Here is an 18,757-nt window from a genome sequence, read left to right as displayed (position 1 = left end):
ACAGCTTCTTAGTACGTGACGTCACGTGACTCGAAAAGCCTAACTGCGATTGGCCTGGCGTTCGGATCTGATCTGAAGTAACCCTGCCTGGTGGCACAGACGGTGAATTTCAGACAGCGAATTGTAGTCGGTTCAATTTCAGAGAGCGAATTGTGGCAACTACTGAAATGTGATCACTTTACATTTCAAATTCAAATCCTCTTTTCTGTGGCTTTACAAATTCAAATCCTGGTGGCACTAATTTCCTTCCATAGAAAGCACTTCATGGTGCTGGACGGTTGCTTTTGTTTGCCAAGCACTGTACATTTTTGGGAGGCTTATTTATTTACTTTATCAATCAACTCTTACTCTGAAGGCACCAAAAAGATTTTGAACAGGTGTTAGGAATATGTACCTTGGTTATTTCCTACAGTGTGATCGTACAGTGGTCCGTTCCATGGCCCGTCAACTTCCAGGCCTCTACTGAGAGTCCAGTTGAAGTCATCGTTGACCTCGTGGAGCCAGTTACACAGGTCTATGTTAAAGACACACATTAATATGCAACGGATTTATCGGTAGGATTGTGGAAGTCCGTGATTAAATTCAGAATTCAGATTCAATCACATCCTGATTTTTGTCGGCCTTCTAAATCTGCGGCTGTTATTGAAACCTTTCCTGTCACCTTCTTCAAAAGTGCAGTGCACGCCAGAGTCTGGGGTAGCGGTGGTGGTGGCGGGATACGGGGTGGTCGTGGGGATAACACCATGACATGACTTATTCTTTATGATGTGGACGTCATCAAGGGAAAAGGCTGAATGTGAGTTTTGAGTGGTGGCTTGCAAGATAATCTGTTTGAAAGGAATAATAGTTCATACACAATGTAGCATTGAATTAATCAGGCCTAGACACTTAACTGACTGTACCTGGTGAGGGCCCGATGCACTGTAATCGACCTTGTCCTGGATCCATGTATAATTGATGAATCCACTTGTGCTCCATATCTGACGCAGGCCAGAAGTCTCGTTCACAAATACAGTCAGATTAACATATGATGGTTCTGGAATGACATTTTGAAAAATCCTTAATATCTAAAATGTACCATATGGAAGCCAAACCTCGCATTTAAACAACGATATCAATCGAAGTGCGATTGTTCGTGTATCAGTAAACCCCTACTCATGAGACAGAGTTACCGTGTCGTACAATTACACGTTGGGCTTACTGTTGCCAAACCAGCTGTCGGCCCAGTGCCAGAGCTCAAGACAAGCTTGGTCCACACCCTCGAGCCACTCGCTCTCCAGTCGAGCCACGACCTCTTTATCAAGCTCGGAGGACCTAAACAACACAAAGTGGCCTGAAGCCACAAGCAGAAATGTCTTTTCAAAAAAAATCTTTTAAAAATCTCAAATAATATTCACCAGAAAAACAATCAGGCTGCCACGCATGCATTGGCAGTATACAGAGAGTCCTCGGGTTAATACGGTCTTGACCGAAGACGTTTCGACTATACAATGCCTGTCCCTGTCCGCCGTTTTGCCTGGGTAATGCTTGTCCGAGTTTGTGCGCCGGGAGTATCTTCGCATTTTTCGCCCTCCTTTTTAGACATTATTACCCCAAAGAAGAAAGCTGTCTTTTAGCAATGCTTCTGCAGCTAAAAGACAAATCCATTATCCTGAAAACGAAGCTCAAGATCATAAAACGATTGGAGACCACCAAGGCTTCAGTCGGTCGACCATGGTGAGAGTTATTAAAGACAAAGGCCGTATTTTAGCACATGCACATCAATTTATTTTAAAAGGGGGATTGGTGAGAAAAAGTCCCTGCGATATCATAATGGTATTGAAAAACAATTTCCTGTTTTGGTATTTTAGTAAGAAACATGAAATCGACACATGATTTGCTTTTGCGGGCCACATGAAATGATGACGGGGAACATATGCGCCCCGCAGGCCAGGTCTTTCATCACGTGTCTTACCAAGAGAGGAGTCTGTGGAGTGATCCATAGGTGGGACAAAAGAGCCTCCTTCGGTTCCGGAAAGCCAGTCCCAGTCGATCCCGGACTCTGCCGGAGGGTTGTTCACCCAACCGCAAAAATCTGTTTCAAAGTCACAAAAACCTAAAAAAAAAAAATAACAAACATTGTCGAACAATTACTACTGTGTTTCTTTCAGATGTTTATTTGCATGACATCGCTAACCTTCAGGAGGACACACCCCATTCTGAACAGTCATATCATCGATGGCGATATCTCTCTTCCGCCCATCACCTGCCACTGCTTCAAACATCACCTGTCACGGCAAAAAGCACGCCGTCGGCAACATTTTGGAGGGCGGAGCGAGACGGCCGGAAAGATGTTGATTGGTTGACAAGGAATTGCCTCTTCTGTGAGCGGTGAAGGAGAGTTGAGATCTGCTTACTGATGTGGTTCCTCTTTATTTTAAAATATATTACGGTCGCAATGCCGCGCGGAGGCTGAGCTGCGCCGTTGTTTGTTTCAGGACCAGATTTGTGGCTCGACTGTGAGGCAGTCAAACCTCCCATCACTTACCTAATATGTTCCACGTAGGAACTCCATACAGCTTGGTACCTCACCAAAAATCCAAATACCATTATATCCAGTGTATCTACTATGTGCTGCATTTTTCTCCACTCTAATGCAGTGTCGTGATAATTACAGTGAAGAAAATAAGTATTTGAACACCCTGCTATACGGCAACTTCTCCAACTTAGAAATCGTGGAGGGGTCTGAAATTTTCATCTCAGGTGCATGTCCACCGTGAGAGAGATCATCTAAAAAGAAAAATCCAGAAATCATAATGTATGATTTTTTTTTAACGATTTATTTTTGTGATACAGCAGCAAATAAGTACTTGAACACCTGAGAAAACCAATGTTAATATTTGGTACAGTAGCTTTTGTTTGCAATTACAGAGGTCAAACGTTTCCTGTAGTTGTTCACCACGTTTGCACACACTGCAGGAGGGATTTTGGCCCACTCCTCCACACAGATCTTCTATAGATCAGACAGGTTTCTATGCTCCCTCCAAAGATTTTCTATAGGGTTTAGGTCTGGAGATTGGCTAGGCCATGCCAGAACCTTGATATGCTTCTTACGGAGCCACTCCTTGGTTTTCCACGCTGTGTGCTTTAGGTCATTGTCATGTTGAAAGACCCACCCACGACCCATCTTCATTGCTCTTACTGAGGGAAAGAAGTTGTTCCCCAAAATCTCGCAATACATAGCCGGGGGTCATCCTCTCCTTAATACAGTGCAGTGAGCCTGTCCCATGTGCAGAAAAACACCCCCAAAGCATGATGCTACCACCTCCATGCTTCACAGTAGGGATGGTGTTCTTGGGCTGGAACTCATCATTCATCTTCCTCCAAACACGGAACATGTTACAAGTTTGAGTCTTACTGATTGTATGGGGTGGACAGGTGTCTTTATGCAGCTAACGACCCCACACAGGGGAATCTGATTCAGGATAATACATGGAGTGGAGTTGGACTTTTTAAAGGTGGACAAACAGGTCTTTAAGGGTCAAAATTGTAGTTGACAGACAGGTCTTTAAATATTTATCACACAAATAAATTGTTAAAAAAATCATATCTTGTGATTTCTGGATTTTTCTTTTTAGATTACCTCTCTCACAGTGGACATCCACCTAAGATGAAAATTTCAGATCCCTCCATGATTTCTAAGTGGGAGAACTTACAATATAGCAGGGTGTTCAAATACTTATTTCCTTCACCGCAGTTGAACATTTTAACAAGTGGTAGACAACCGTGTTTTCCCATCTGGTAAAAAAAAAAAAACACATATACACACACATTATATCCAACTCACTTGGAAATTTATCGCATGCTACCAAAACTGCTCATCTCTGTCAGGACATTTCTACATCACTCGTACGCTGTTTGGTCTGTGTTGTTGATTACTACTGGCCACTCGTGCTAGAGAATACGCTACTATTTGCACAATCGTCACAGCGTCAGATCATTAAGGGCTCGAGACGGTAAAAGAAATTAACCTTTTCGCATTTGCACAAGTGCATGTTTAAAGGGTTGAAAGTTGTATTTTTCCACTGAGAGAGACAGAAAGAGAGAGAGAGAGCTGTGACCGAGTCCATCTCAATCATTGTTATGAATTTTATTTAAGTTACAAGCGACCCACTACAATAATTAGCTCTCTGCTACAACATATTTGACACCGTCTTTCAGAGAGGAAACACACAATTATCATAGCACCATCGCGTATATGCGCAACGCCGTATGCAAACAGTATGCCATTGTGTCTGGCCATTTGTGTGATGAAGGAGCGACAATGCTGCGTGTGCATAAATGTAATATAAGATTTAGTCCCCAAAACACCTCTGGACTAATAAAAACTGCAAACATGCAGTTGAGTAGATAAAAAGCCAAGGCCATTAATTCCTACCTGATAAGGTCCAAGGCTAAGAAGGGACACTCGTCCGTGCCTCCAGCGGGTTCCTTGATTTCCGCTTCTGCTCCACAGCTTGACGGAAGTGTCAGCAGTTAAAAGGTAAACGTTGAGGTGGCCCACACCTTTTCCCTCCATGAAGTACCAGAACATGATGCATTCCCCGTCAGCGGGGGTGGAGTCCACCAGTGCAGTCACTATTTGGCCTCGGGAGCCTGGTGAGTGTCTCCACAACTGAGCGCTGAGGTAATAGCCTACACAAGAGATGAAGGTGCTGGTTCTTATTCACGAATAAAAATGATGGGTAATGATGAGGTTCTAACCGTGCTCCGTTTCCAGGGTGTGATCTGTGTGGGGACCCGAGGAGTTGGCAGGCTGGGATGCCCCGGTGATTCGACTCCAGCTGAAGTCAGCGGATGGGACGTGTTGCAGACCACAGAAGGAGCCCTGGAAGGTGCACTCACGGTCGGGTGGACATGAGCCACTCTCCTTACTAGACACGACGATGTCGTCTATGGAGATGGTGCCTTGCTTACCCCCCACCACGGCTTCAATGATGAACTGGAGAACCGCAAAAAAACATCAGCAAGTCAACTACAAGTTGCAAAGATAACCACGCTCAGGTTTCATTGATGCTATCAGTCCCAATAGAATTGAATGAGTCTATGGTATGCCTGTCAAACAAAAGTGAGATTGCATTTGACACCAGCAAAGTGTCCCATCGTAGCATACTGTACATCAGGGGTGCCCAGACTTTTTTACCACAAGATCTACTTTTCAAGCAGCCAGCCTCTTGCGATGAGTTATTTTTTTGGCTTAGTGCATCTCGCCATCGCATGTGCTTTTAAAAAAATAGTTTTTGGGATCTTAAATATCTCGTCTATCATTGGGATCTGGTTTAAAGCACCTCTGCTCATGATAGGTACAGCTAATTCATTTTTGCCAATTATTGTAGCTAGCAAGTGTATGAAATAAAGACAAAACTCAAAACCTGTATTGGGTTTTCGCTGGAAAAGGCCAGATCAGCAAATCTCCATTTGTTTCCCTGAGTACCACTCCTGATCCACACAACGTCCTCTGCTTCCCCTTGGCGCTTAACAATGAACTTCAATGAACCTGTTGATTAAGAAATATAGTTTTAGCCAATTTTTTCAATCTAAAGAGGATTCCAATTACCATAATTTCCGGCCTACAGGGCGCACCTGGATATAAGCCTCACCCAGTACATTTGTAAAGGAAATACCATTTGGTACATACCGCTGCACCTGTGTAAAAGCCGGAAGTGCCCACATTAAACATGAGACATTTACAAAGAAAAGCGATACACAGAAAGGCTTTTCAAAGTTTTAATACCTTAGCTTATCTTAACATAGCAACAACAGGGTAACACAAACAGGGCTGGTAAAAAACAACAACATACCGGTAAAAAAAAAACCCAAAAAACAGCCGTGACAACTACACGGTAGCAACACGGTAGCACAGCACTAACAGGGCCGGTTGAAAAAAATCATACCTAAATCACTAAGACATGGCAGTAGCACAGCAGCAACTCGCTAGTGCGACGTTAACGCGATGGCGGTCAAAAAAAAACTGGTAAAAATCACGGAGACACGGCAATAACTCATCAGCGACACGCTATTGCAGCGCTAACAGGGGCGTTAAAAAAAAAACAAAACGGTACAAGTCACTTCTTTGGCACATATATTCCACCGGTTTCACTCTTACCTTTTCAGCTCGAGTGCCCCCTTGCGGCCGTTACACAAAAAAAAAAATGCACAAATTATCCGCATCACCGCACCACAGGGTTGAAAGCGCGTGAAAAAAGTCGCGGCTTATAGACCGGAAATTACGGTGAATGATTTTAAAATTGGGTTCCTACCAATGCTGCTGCCAAAAATGTGGTAGTGAAAGCTCACGCATATGACACGGCCCACAGCGAAGCCGACCAGTCTTGCTGTAGCTGAGATGTTCTGGCTCTGTCTGCTGGATATGAGCATGTAATAGCCTGGTGGTGAGGGCAGAAAACGTGCAAAATCATGTCTCGTGGCAAAGTTAAAAATTATTTACTGTATATTAGCTGATAATACTAACCATTGCCTTCTGGGTATTGGAATCCTCCTGATACCCGCTTCCACAGGATGCTGGCAGTGTAATCGTGGAACCAGGAACAGGTGTCTTCTTCAAAATGGCAGGAGAGCTGCTCGAACCCATCAGGGATGTCGCCCTCTGCACACTTTTGGAAGCTGACGTCGTCCAGCATTACCGTCGTGGGTTCATAGTAAGGACAATTGTAGGAAAACTGGAGCTGTCAAGAGTCAGATGTTTTACTGTAAATAAAATGATATTTTGTTTGAAATCTTTTTTTGCTTTGATAATTTAGCAACCTTGGGTTGGAAATTTGAGAAAATGTCCTCATTTTTTTGTTTCGAATATTCATCCATCAATCTATTTCCTCAACGCTTGTCCTTATTAGAGTCACGGTCACCAGCCAATCGTAGCCCGGATATAGACAAGCATGAGCACTCACATTCACACCGATGGACAATTTATTCTTTAAAGGTCATTCGTCATGAAATTGATGATTTTTAGTATGTTATTAATGAAAAAACGGCAGCCGGTATGGACCCATCCGTTTTTTCACCACAAAACATGATTTTGACGCATATGGGCACACACTTGTCGACAAGGCCGAGCCGGGTTGGTTTGTCGAGGCGCCGGGCCGCGGTGGCTCATCTCCGCCGCGGAAGAGGATCGGACAGGGAGGCGGTTTGGCCGCGGCGTCGTCGTTGCTCGCGGGCGGTGTTGTTTATATCACCGCCGCACGAAGTGGATCGGGCGGGGAGGTGGTTTGACCGCGATCCGCATATCATCTCAATGTGTCTCGAAACAGTAGGGTAATATTGCCCCGGACACTTCACTCGATGGTGAGATGTTCTCTTCTTCGAAAAGAGCTTCCGTGTCAGAAGGGCCGTGTCCCATCGTTGGGGCCACAGCGTGTTTTCAATGGCGAATGTCCGGGGGTGACATGGTGACAATATGGCGACCGCTTGGATGTCGGATGATACTTCTGCAACTTTGCGCATGGATGACGCGCTCTCCGCTCATATTTATTTTTTCGGATGGACATTGAAGTGAATAATGTTATATGTACTTTTCATTTCAATATCTATTTTAGAATGTTTATAGGGATGACGCTTGACTTTTAATCAAGCTAACATATTTTTGGGGAGTGTTGGAAAAAGCCGGAAATCCCAGTCGAACCCCAAACATCGGAACTGTGTTGCAGGCATGATAGCCTCCTGTTCACCGTGCTGATCTTTTGAATATTCTTTTCATAGTACATTTTTACTTCAGTAGCTTCAAGATGGCATTCATCAGTTCTTATGTATTATTAGTAATATACACATCCATACCTTGTACCCTCCAGGGCGATTTCCTAGGACAGTCCGGACATTCTGCCAGGCCTTCGTTATCCCCTCTGTCTCCAGCAGTTCGTACTTATCCGTCCCTCGAACCATGATTACGTCAATGGGTGAGGATAATAAGGGGAAGCTTTCATAATGAATGTAGTACCAGAAGCTGAAATCGCATTTTATTGATTATCTGGCATCGACACTCATAAACACTGTCGTCGCGAAGTTACTGTACTACCTGAGCTGGCAGCCCACGGCTGGCGTTTTCTCCATGGAATATTCCAAAACTGCCGATGCAAGAAATCCACACTTTTCTTTGCCGTCAATAGACATGACGTGCCCTGTTGAAAACAAACAAGAAGCTAGTAAAGCTACATAAAACACTGAACTCGGTAGCTAATGGGAACACACTTTACCCCACGGGCTCCCTGAAGTATGGTCCTGTCCAGGTATCGAGGTGACGTTTGCCCACTGCCTCGTCCAAGGGTAAAATGTGGTGCTGTTCCAACCACACTGGTGATCCTCAAAATCGCACGAGCCTAAAATGAAGGAAGTTCACGTACATTTGAATTGAAGAACAGTTATTAATGATCATAGCGATGCAAGGCTTACCGCAAAAGGCTTCATCTGAACCGTCATCGCAGTCTTTTTTGAAGTCGCAAACAACTCCAGCATCAAGGCATTCTCCAGTCGTGCACTTAAACGTTCCATCGGGGCACGAGGATGTGCTGACAAAACAGACTGTGGGGGATTTTTTTTTTTTTTAAATGTCACAAATATAACAAAGAGCAAATCTGAGCGGAGTATATTTTCAAACTCAATTTCGCAACACTTTGAAGACCTGGTAAAACATGGATTTATCATCCTGTGGAAATGTTTTCTATTCTGGGCAAATCCCCAGGGTCGTCTATTTTATGCCTTACCAGAGAGAGATACTATAGCCACGTAGTTAAAGTACTGAATGCAGAATAACCTTGGGCAATTAACCACATACTAAATGCACTAATATCTCATCACAGCCTGTTCTGGTAAATGCTCATTACAATATAAAAATAGTTATTATTCTGCTTTATCATAATAAAATAGATAGTTCCGTGAAATTATGAAAGAATGTTTTTTTGTTTGTTTTTTTTTAATTGATGGTGACTTGACTGGATTCCACTCATTTACCAGGCATTTTTCACCCATTTTTATTCATGTTGTCGGGTAAAAAGTTGCTACTCACACATAGAAGAAGATTTGAACACAAATGTAAAGATATAAGATATTGTTTAAAAAAATAAAAAAGCTCACATTGGCAAATACATTTAAGGACTCAAACTATCAAAACACACCATTAAAATTCAACCACTATTAAAAGGCAGTTTTAAACGTTTTGCTATGTTACTACATTGAAGCCACGCTGTAGTCAATTAGAATCAGAATCATCTTTAGAGTTTGATTTTTGGTATCTGGATCTATTTTACACAATTATGTGGAACTTAATAGATATAGAGTAGGGATAAGCAACATCCAAGAAATGTTTCTAAAAAAAAAAAAAAAAAAAACAATAAAACCTTAGAGAAACTATTATAAGAACCCCCAAGGATGGGCCTCAGAGGTCATCATTAAAAAAAAAAGGAAATAATTTAAAAAAAATACCTCAGAGATAAACACTAATGCAAAGGTCTTACCTGCAAGTACAACAAGCAATAGTCTCATTTTTTAAAGAAATGGGATGCAAAGTTTAATTCAAAAAAATTGGAGAGACATTTACGGCACCGTTTATCCAAAGCTCAACTAATCCTCCAGTAAACGGTTTGTAGCTGTTCTTGCTCCAGCGCAACTTTTACAGTGTTATGACAAGCAAGCTGAGAGAGTAATGAGCCCATTACGGGAGATACGGGCGTAAAGTCCAGGACGAGGTGACTGAATGAACGACATTAAGGTTTTGTGGTCCATCTTTATAGCCCTCAAGTGCTCAACTTTAATCTTGATACCAAAGAGATTACAAGAAGTAACCTTAGACGGTTCTTGCTGCTAAAAGATTGGGGCCGTGGTCTTGCCACCGTCGTGTGGGTGGCTGCTCCTGACGGAAGCTCCTCGCCTGCCCCTCATCAAGACTCGCGTTTGGTATCATTAGTTGCCGGTTCGTTGTATGAGACTGCATGAATCTACGCGAGTATAAGAGCTTCTTGTTGTGGATTTGTCTCGTTGCCACGGCCCAGCGTTCTTGTGCCACCACAGCCAAATCATGTTAAGTCTTGCAGTTATCTGACCCCGTTTTCATATTTTTGGACCTTGCCTTTTGCCAGGTGTTTTTGTGCCTTTGCGTTTGTTGAACTGCTGACCTGTGTATGACCTCTTCCTGGATTAAAGTTCCCTCAAAAACTGTCACTGCCTCGGAGTCCTGCATTTGGGTCCGACCCCATTTCTCGTGTTTGTGACATAAAGGGGTCAATTGAGAAAATTTGGCTTTGGGAGTACTTACAAAGGCGACACGGTGGGGGAGGGGGGTAAAGCGTTGGCCTCATAGTTCTGAGGACCCGGGTTCAATCCCGACTCTGCCTGTGTGGAGTATGCATGTTCTCCCCGCGCCTGCGTGGGTTTTCTCCGGGTACTCTGGTTTCCTCCCACATCCCCAAAACATGCAACATTAACTGGACACTCTAAATTGCCCCTAGGTGTGATTGTGAGTGTGGCTGTTGCCTGTCACCATGTGCCCTGCGATTGGCTGGCAACCAGTTCACGGTGTACCCCGCCTCCTGCCCGTTAACAGCTCGCATATGCTCCAGCACTCCCTGTGACCCTTGTGAGGATAAGCAGCAAGGAAAATGGATGGATTACTTACAAATACTTCTTGAAGTACCTGCCTTCCCATCAATCGTTAAATTTTTGCATTCTGAAAACTCTTCTGTAAACTATGAGCAAGACAAAATTTTTCTGTAATAATTGGGAAAATTTGCATGAGACTATCGCCAATTTCCATCTTCTCCATCCATGACTTGGAAGTTTGGTATGAGAAATATTGGCATTTTCAAGTGATAATCTACACTTTCATACCCAAGCCAAAATATTTTCTGAGCTGTATTGTTACCACAAACTAGCGTTAGCTAACATCATAATCCCCGCAAACCTTCAGAGGATGAGTGGCTTGGAAAATGGATGGAGACGACATCATAATCAGCACTACTAATTAAAAGTATAATTCAGTAACTTTGTGAAGAAATTGTGCCTTCACAAGTGAAAATACTTTTATTAATTTTATGGGTGCACATTATTTTCCCTTCGCACTCTGGCCTAATAGAAGTTCTTCGCCTCATCGCTATGCCTAGCACCGCTTCCCGGTTGGTAACAAAAATCATACTTTGAAAAAAAAAAAATCAGCACAGCAATCGATGCTATGAGCAGTTTCTCATTTGGACGACACGGGGCCACCCTTAAGAGTTGCTGAGTTCAAAAGGACGTCAGCTTTGCAATCAATCCCGATCAAAGGTTTGCGTATGCTCCTCGGGTCACGTACCGCGGAGCACAAGCAAGAGATCAGCGATAATGCTTGAAAGGTGAAAAGTGCTGGCGGCTTCCATAAACACACACCAGCTTCGAGAATAAATTAACATATTTCAGCGGCGTCCAACGAACCGAGAGGAAGTGAAAATGCAAAAATGCGATGACTGATGTTTGACAGCGTCAACTTGTGAATGATCCAAAACAGGATATTATGTTGCTACACTTTGGATGCACGGAACATGTTCTCCTTGTCAGCAACAGTGCAATAAAACGTGGCTTTTAAAAGATTGCTGTATCTGCCCAACTGATACATACTGTGAACAGCAAAAATCTCAATGGAAAAACGCTAAACCCCTTTCACGCTTCCGATAAAAGTCTTTTTTTTTTTTTTTTAAACCTTTTTCTCCCTGTTGCTATCTTGTGTACACAGCACCAACACTATATTTACAGAGATCATAACAGGGTTGGGAATGCCACTTCTGTGAAAGAGAATGCTGCATTCAAGGAACAGGGTGAGAAGTTTAACACCTATCCTCTCCCCTCCCGTTTTTGAAAACAATTACTGACAACAACTTCATATATTGCACTTTTTTCCCACTCAAATCTCATCATCTGATTGCGAGATTATCGACAACAAAATCCCGCTTTGGTAGGTTATGTATAAAAGGCAAAAGTGGATAAACCAGATGCAGACAGTTCCAGCTATATTCCATCCATCCATTTTTTTAGCCGCTTATCCGTACGAGGGTCGCAGGAGTGCTGGAGTTTATCCCAGCTGTCAACGGGCAGGAGGCGGGGTACACCCTGAATTGGTTGCCAGCCAATCGCAGGGCATATCGAGACACACGGCCGCACTCACAGTCACACCTAGGCGCAATTTTAAAGTGTCCAAATAATGTTGCATGTTTTTGGGATGTGCGAGGAAACCAGAGTGAGCGGAGAAAACCCACGCAGGAACGGGGAGAACATGCAAACTCCACACAGGCAGGTCCGGGATTGAACCCGGGACCTCAGAACTGTGAGGCCAATGCTCCACCGTGCCGCCGCCAGCTATATTGTTTCTGGTTATTCATTTGCATGCTTCCCCGTTTTATTGGTACGCTTAAGATTACATTAAACTGTGCAGTGTCTGTAAGTGAGGGGCCATATGGGTGGAGATATCCAACAGGAAGTCAGCTGAATTCATCCAGAGGAAGTTCAAATTGTAAGAAAAAAAAATATCTAGTGCACAAGCTCAATTGGAAATAATTCACCAGTCAAAGCTCAAGTTATACTTGCAAGCAGTGCAGAGTTGATGTAGAGCCCGTGCACCTACGTCACCCAAGTCACGCGACAGGCCATATTGACAGTCTAGGAAAGCATGGTTCAATGCTAAGTGGGTTGAAGACGGCACGAAAATATACTCACATTAAACTTCGGTAAACCTCTCCATGACATATATTTATTTTTAATATGCATTGTTCTGAAATGAGTCCAATGCGTATTTAAAAAAAAGAAAATAAACCGCTGGGATAGGCTTCAGCCCCTGTTCACGAGCACACGTTAATCTACGTAAACATCACTGTGACTGATGGTTCATTTTCTTTTTTTAAATACGCATTGGACTCATTAAAGAATAATGCATATTGAAAAAAAAACAAAAAAACAAAGATTAACATGTCGCAGCAGCACGCTCCTGTGTACGTTGGAGATGACTCCCATTTGGTTTATTTTTTTTCATGCATTGTTCTCAAATGATCCAACTTGGCATGATGAGTACTTCTTGGGAATTTGAGATTGAGAAGAATAATTCCTACCTGAAATGAAATGATCGCTACACAGTCATGTGCATTTGGTCGGGCACCATCCATCACATTTAGTTGCCAAAATCCATCGATCTTTTCTGCTCTTTTCAGCTGGTATTCCATAGAATGATCTCTTTGAATATCTGTGTCGTCTGTTGTGACAACCAACAGCACAACAAGTCTCGGGCATTGTGAATATTCTGCTCCGGTTCAATGTCCCCCACACTGTCGAGCAGCTCTTTTTGACCGGCAACATGGCGCCGCGAAAATGGAGATGTCACGTGCACGAGTTCTATACAGGTATTGTATAATGACGTCATTTGAAAAACCCGTTTATGTGTGTGCTTCTAGGATTGTGCACTACGTAGTATGTCAATTACACCAAAATGACCGGAATTTGGGTCCTCCCTGGAATTTGAAGGGCACGTTTGAGAAAGACTGTAGGTCTCTGCTAAGGCCTAACTGTTCAGTGGGAAAAGGTTATTGTATGTCTTTTCCCAAATGTTGCATTCTTTTTAAAATAATTTCTTACTTGGCCCTGTGGAAATTGGCTAAGCAGTTTTTGCATGATCCTGTTGACAACCACATACGAACAAAGAAAAGATGCATAACAGTAAAAAAAGCCCAAGAGAAAATATTGTTGCTCCACGTTTATAACTGCGTTCAAACGTTTGTCGTTACACAATCAAACTGACATTCATCCGAAATCTTTGAGTCAATGATGGCGGGGGGGGTGCCGGAACGCTGTACAAAATCGTGACTGATGAGTCACGTTTAGCATAAATGTCTTACACATCAATTTTTTTTCCCTCGCTCCAGGACAGGAAGTGAATGGGGCCACTTTCTCAATGGAGCCAGGGTTGGTGGGGCTGGGGGTTGGGGGGGGGCGTAAAAAGGATCAGTTCTGTTAAGAAGTCTTCCTTTTCATGGTCATGATCAGATGTCCGCCGCTTGCAACGCAACGGGCCACGTCTGCAGCGCTTATCGGAAGGATGTCAAACGCCGGGATAATACTAGCTGCCGTCACGCTCCTCGTCCCGACGTATTTATGCATGCAGACAGATGGTACAGTATCTATAATACGAGTACTACTTTCTTTGTGTGGTGTCCTCTGTTGCAGGTATATTATGCAGGCTGCTAATAACATGCCATAAAATGTAACTTTTTTTTTATGGGCGGATTAATAATGCACTTGTTGATGTCACAGGCATAGGTTTAATTGTAATCATTGTTTCGTTTTAAATGGGGCTTTTTAATTTTTTAAGCGACCTAACGTTGCGTCATAATAAATAATTCAGCTAATTAAAATCTGTATGAGAGTGTATGTGTGTCAGTATCGATGTGACTAAATTTGTGCTCTGGTGTTCCATTGCAAATTTATGGAAATTCACAATCGTACACAACACAAAAAGTATTTGTGTTTTGAATATAATCATGGAAGGACCAACTGATTATTAACCCTCCTGTTGTATTTATTACTCCGGAACAACAAAACTGATCCTCGCTCGCTTTGACCTGGGGCCCGTTTAATTCGCCGAGTGTCCTGAACAACAATCAAAATGCAATAAAAACTCGCAATGCATGTGAAATGAAGCCTTTCAATTATAGATGTTGATTAGACTGAACCATTCGGAAGACGGTCCATGCTAAAAATCTACCTTTATCTATTTCTTTAAACTTTGGAATGGATCAGTCAGACGGACAACACAGACCTCATGATTCGGACGTTCGATTTAGTTGACAAGTCTGCAGGAAGGAAACGCATGTGACGGCCCGCTGTTGTTTCGCTTCCCCGTACAGATTCTCCGTTCTCGCTCTACAACAAGGCTCTGAGCTCGTGTCTACTGAAAAAGACATCGCGCTGCATCGAGATGCGCTGGACGACCGGTGACCGAATGTTTGTCACCACCACCAAAAAGTGTCTGGGGGCGCAGGGCAGAAGCGTGGGCAGCGAGGTCAACCTGTACGACTGCGACGACAGGACCGACCTGCAGAAGTGGGAGTGCATAAATGGGACACTGCTGGCGCTGAAAGGCCAAAAGCCGGAGCTCTATGTAGAGCTTAAGCCGGACGGGGGCATCGCGCTCTCCAGAACGATCGGACCCGGGAACAGCTTCACCATCCTCGGGACGGCCAATGGCCCCTGCTCAAGAACCCACAGAGGTACGGTACACACCCAGGTGGGATTATTGCTAAGGAACACACTGGAACTGCACTGTCAAAAGCACTCCCCCCATACCTCAAACTCTTATGTTGTGCAATTGTCCAAAACCATTTTTTTAAAGTTGAAAAATCTCTAAAGCATATTTTTAAATGTCAAAATAAATTCATGAATTTAAAAAAAATTAAAGCAATTTTGAATGGCTTATTTTTCACCTGTTCTTTTTGCAACAGATTTCTGAAATTCTATTTTAATTTGACCAATGCTACTGTTGGTAATGATGACAAAAATGTAATTGAGACGTAAAAATAATAAAAGTGAGCGGGTTACCGACATAGTGTTCATTTCAATATGATTTTTTTTTTTGGTCAATCTCCTCTTCCAATCGCAGTGCTGTACTCCATTGACGGAAACGCGTACGGAAAGCCGTGCATGTTCCCCTTCCTGTACAAAGATCGGTGGTTTGGGGACTGCACGCCGTACGACTCCTCCATCAAGCGCCCTTGGTGTGCCATTGGGACCAAATATGAACACGAGCAGTGGGGCTACTGCCCCACAACATGTGAGTTGAGTGTACATCTTATGCCCCCGCCCCCATACATTGACAAGCGATGTTCCCTCTAAGCTGCGCAAGTGCGCGTTTGCGCACTTGTCGCGCAGATGAAAAGAGATCCAGCTCAGGGAACTACAGTCTCACGTATTTTTTTTTCTGCCTCTCACAACGAGCTGCTGCCCGGCCACACCGGGCCACACACACACTCTACTTCCTGGTTTACCTGACTCCACCCCCTCCGCTCTTAAAGGGGTGATTAAAATTGGTGTGTAATGTTAAAATTCCACCTTAGCACAGCCTGGTCAAGGATGAAAGCACAGACGATACAGTGCCCAAAAAGCTAATTCTGTATTTTAAATATAGGAGGCAATATAACATTAACCCTAAAACTGTTTGGGAGCAGCATTCAGCCTTTGATGTGCATTGCTAAAGATATACCTAGACTAAGAAAAACAGACGGGGATATCATTGTGTGTTTAAAAAATAAACGGGGAGCACAAAGAGAGCCCTCACAGCCTCAGTGTGATTGCTCAGACACGTAAAAAATTAGAGGGAACATTGATTATAAGTACTGCACATTTTTTTTTTGCGTGTGTTATTCTCGTTTCTTTATCAATGCTCAGCTACGGAATACTGGAAGAAGAATCACATCACAGGAGCTAATTATCAGCTCAACGCCCAGTCCATTCTGAGCTGGGCCCAAGCTGATGAGAGCTGCCGGCAGCAGGGCGCCACCCTGGTCAGCATCACCGATCCCAACGAACAAGCTTTTATCTCAGGTAAGATCCTCCTTTTGGAGCTTTGCTGCAACTGAACTGGAGCAGCGAAAACTACCGGACAAGATCACAAGTGCACGAGAAGCTCCAAAGAAAAACGTCCAAATTATTCTTATTCTTCCAATGAAAAAAAATCTAAGCTAAAAATAACTCTCCATAAATTCTACATTACTTTATACAATTGTGACAGGATATTCAACAATAACAGACACTATCCATCCATCATATGAGCTGCTAACCCAAAAGGGTTGCGGGAGCGCTTGAGCCTATCCCAGCTATCTTTGGGCAGGTGGCGGGGGTACGCCCGGAACTGGTCGCCAGCCAATCGCAGGGTTAGAGAACAACAACAGTCGCACTCACAATCACACCTCGGGGCAATTTAGAGTGTCCAATTAATGTTGCATTTTTTTGGGATGTGGGAGGAAACCGGAGTGCCCGGAGGAAACCCACGCGGGCACGGGGAGAACATGTGAACTCCACACAGGCGGGGGTGTGATTGAACCTAGGTCCTCAGAACCGTGCCGCCTGTATTTCATTCTTATCAATCATTAAATCTGTCAAATTATTTAACAGCATTTTCATTTAATAAAATTCATGGCGGAACAGTGGTCAACTGGGTCGTGAGTAGGCCTCACCTGTGTGGAGTTTACATGTTCTCCCCATTTCTACGTACTCTGGATTTCCTCCCACATCCCAAAATCCAGCATACTTTTTTAGTTTAATCGAGGCCTCTAAATTGCCCACATGTGTGAATGTGACTATGAATTGTTTGTTTATAACAGGGGTCACCAAAACGGTGTCCGCGGGCGCATGGTTGTCCGCGAGGACCACTTAAAGGGCCCACGAGGCATGTTCTAAAAATAGGGCAGGTCACAAATTATTATTTGTGCTTTAAATTTTAAATCTGACTTACGTTCAGGAAGATTTGAAAATAATGGCGTACAATATTATGTGTTTATATATTTGTCAAGTATAAGGAGTGTTGTTATTTTGGAAGTTTCCCACAAACAGGTCATGTCGCCCTTCATATGTTCGGTGCTCAAAAAAAAAAAAAAACAATTATACACCCTTATATACAATAAAACAATTAATTTCAGGATCAATACATGTATTACTGTATATATTTTTAATGTAATTATTTTTTTGTCAATTTAATGTTAATACAATTTAACCCATATATATTTTATAGATTTTGTAATAATTTTGTACCGTTTTATTTACTTAATTACATTTTAATTGTTTCATAGATGTATTTATTCAACAAACAATGCAAACTCTATGAAAGACATCACACGCGACACGTGAACGCAAGCTCTCACTGTCCAAAAGTCCGAGATTTTAGCTTGCGTAACTAAAACTCAAGTAAAGTACAAACAATCACTTTGACACGAAACGGCAACTGATGAAATTAATATCTGTCAATAAAAAAAGCCAAGGAAAAGAAGTTTTTAGTTCTGTAGATGCTCACTGACTGTACTGCGGATTGGTTCTGGAGAAACTGCAACCGCCGTGAATAAAAGTCATAGCAAGTGCAGGGTTCCCCAAGTCTTGCTCAGACCACTCCAAGTACTCCCAATATTACAATTTATATGCTTTTTGTTTACAAAAAGCAGTTTAATATTATTATTGTTACATTTATACGAACAGAGAACATGCATCCAGGATTATGGAGCTTGGACAAGGGAAAACATATATCGAGTTTTCTTGTTTTATGTCATTGTTCTTAAGAAGTTCTTGTGATTTTTTTTTTTTTATGACATTATGATTAAGCAATAAAAATGAGGAACAAAAGGGGGGTGGGGGGGAACAGGAACAACCTTTTCACCTTGTCCTTTTCTGTGTGTACTATCCCCCCCCCCCCCCCCCCATCAACACACAGCACTATTGGGAAATACGAAGAATAAGCTTTGGATCGGGTTGGTTCTGAACCCCGAGCACGGTTGGCAGTGGACGGATAGCAAACCCATGCGATTCTTGAGATGGGATAGTGGTGAGTATTTGTTGAAGGGATAAGCTTAGCAGACTTGAAGTCAATTTCCCGCTGGTAACAAGAAGGCCGCTGCTCTCGCTTTAGGATTCCCGCTTCCGAATCCGGGCCACAACTGCGCATTCCTGGAGTCGGCCGGCCAGCACAGATGGCAAACGTTCTCCTGCTCCAAGA

The 18,757-nt window shown here is 43.1% G+C and overlaps 1 protein-coding gene across 2 annotated transcripts in view; it reads right to left on the bottom strand.

Moving 5' to 3' along the window:
• si:ch211-106h4.4 (MAM and LDL-receptor class A domain-containing protein 2) overlaps positions 1–18,757 on the bottom strand; it is a 49,224-nt gene that overhangs the window by 27,255 nt on the left and 3,212 nt on the right. For both annotated transcript variants that reach the window (XM_061838578.1, XM_061838579.1), the window contains exons 2-16: positions 8,446–8,574; positions 8,250–8,372; positions 8,072–8,174; positions 7,834–7,999; positions 6,512–6,725; positions 6,300–6,425; positions 5,412–5,536; positions 4,744–4,981; positions 4,418–4,674; positions 2,177–2,267; positions 1,955–2,095; positions 1,202–1,333; positions 903–1,036; positions 662–827; positions 395–514 (exon numbers count right to left, since the gene is read on the bottom strand). In XM_061838578.1, the coding sequence (XP_061694562.1) occupies positions 395–514; positions 662–827; positions 903–1,036; positions 1,202–1,333; positions 1,955–2,095; positions 2,177–2,267; positions 4,418–4,674; positions 4,744–4,981; positions 5,412–5,536; positions 6,300–6,425; positions 6,512–6,725; positions 7,834–7,999; positions 8,072–8,174; positions 8,250–8,372; positions 8,446–8,574 (2,265 nt within the window). The remainder of the gene's footprint in view (positions 1–394; positions 515–661; positions 828–902; positions 1,037–1,201; positions 1,334–1,954; positions 2,096–2,176; positions 2,268–4,417; positions 4,675–4,743; positions 4,982–5,411; positions 5,537–6,299; positions 6,426–6,511; positions 6,726–7,833; positions 8,000–8,071; positions 8,175–8,249; positions 8,373–8,445; positions 8,575–18,757) is intronic.

This window comes from Syngnathoides biaculeatus, chromosome 13, assembly GCF_019802595.1.
Source record: "Syngnathoides biaculeatus isolate LvHL_M chromosome 13, ASM1980259v1, whole genome shotgun sequence".
In the NCBI taxonomy this organism is placed as follows: Eukaryota; Metazoa; Chordata; class Actinopteri; order Syngnathiformes; family Syngnathidae; genus Syngnathoides; species Syngnathoides biaculeatus.
The sequence above is the reverse complement of the archived record's forward strand: the minus strand, read 5'-3'. Positions and strand labels throughout refer to the sequence as shown.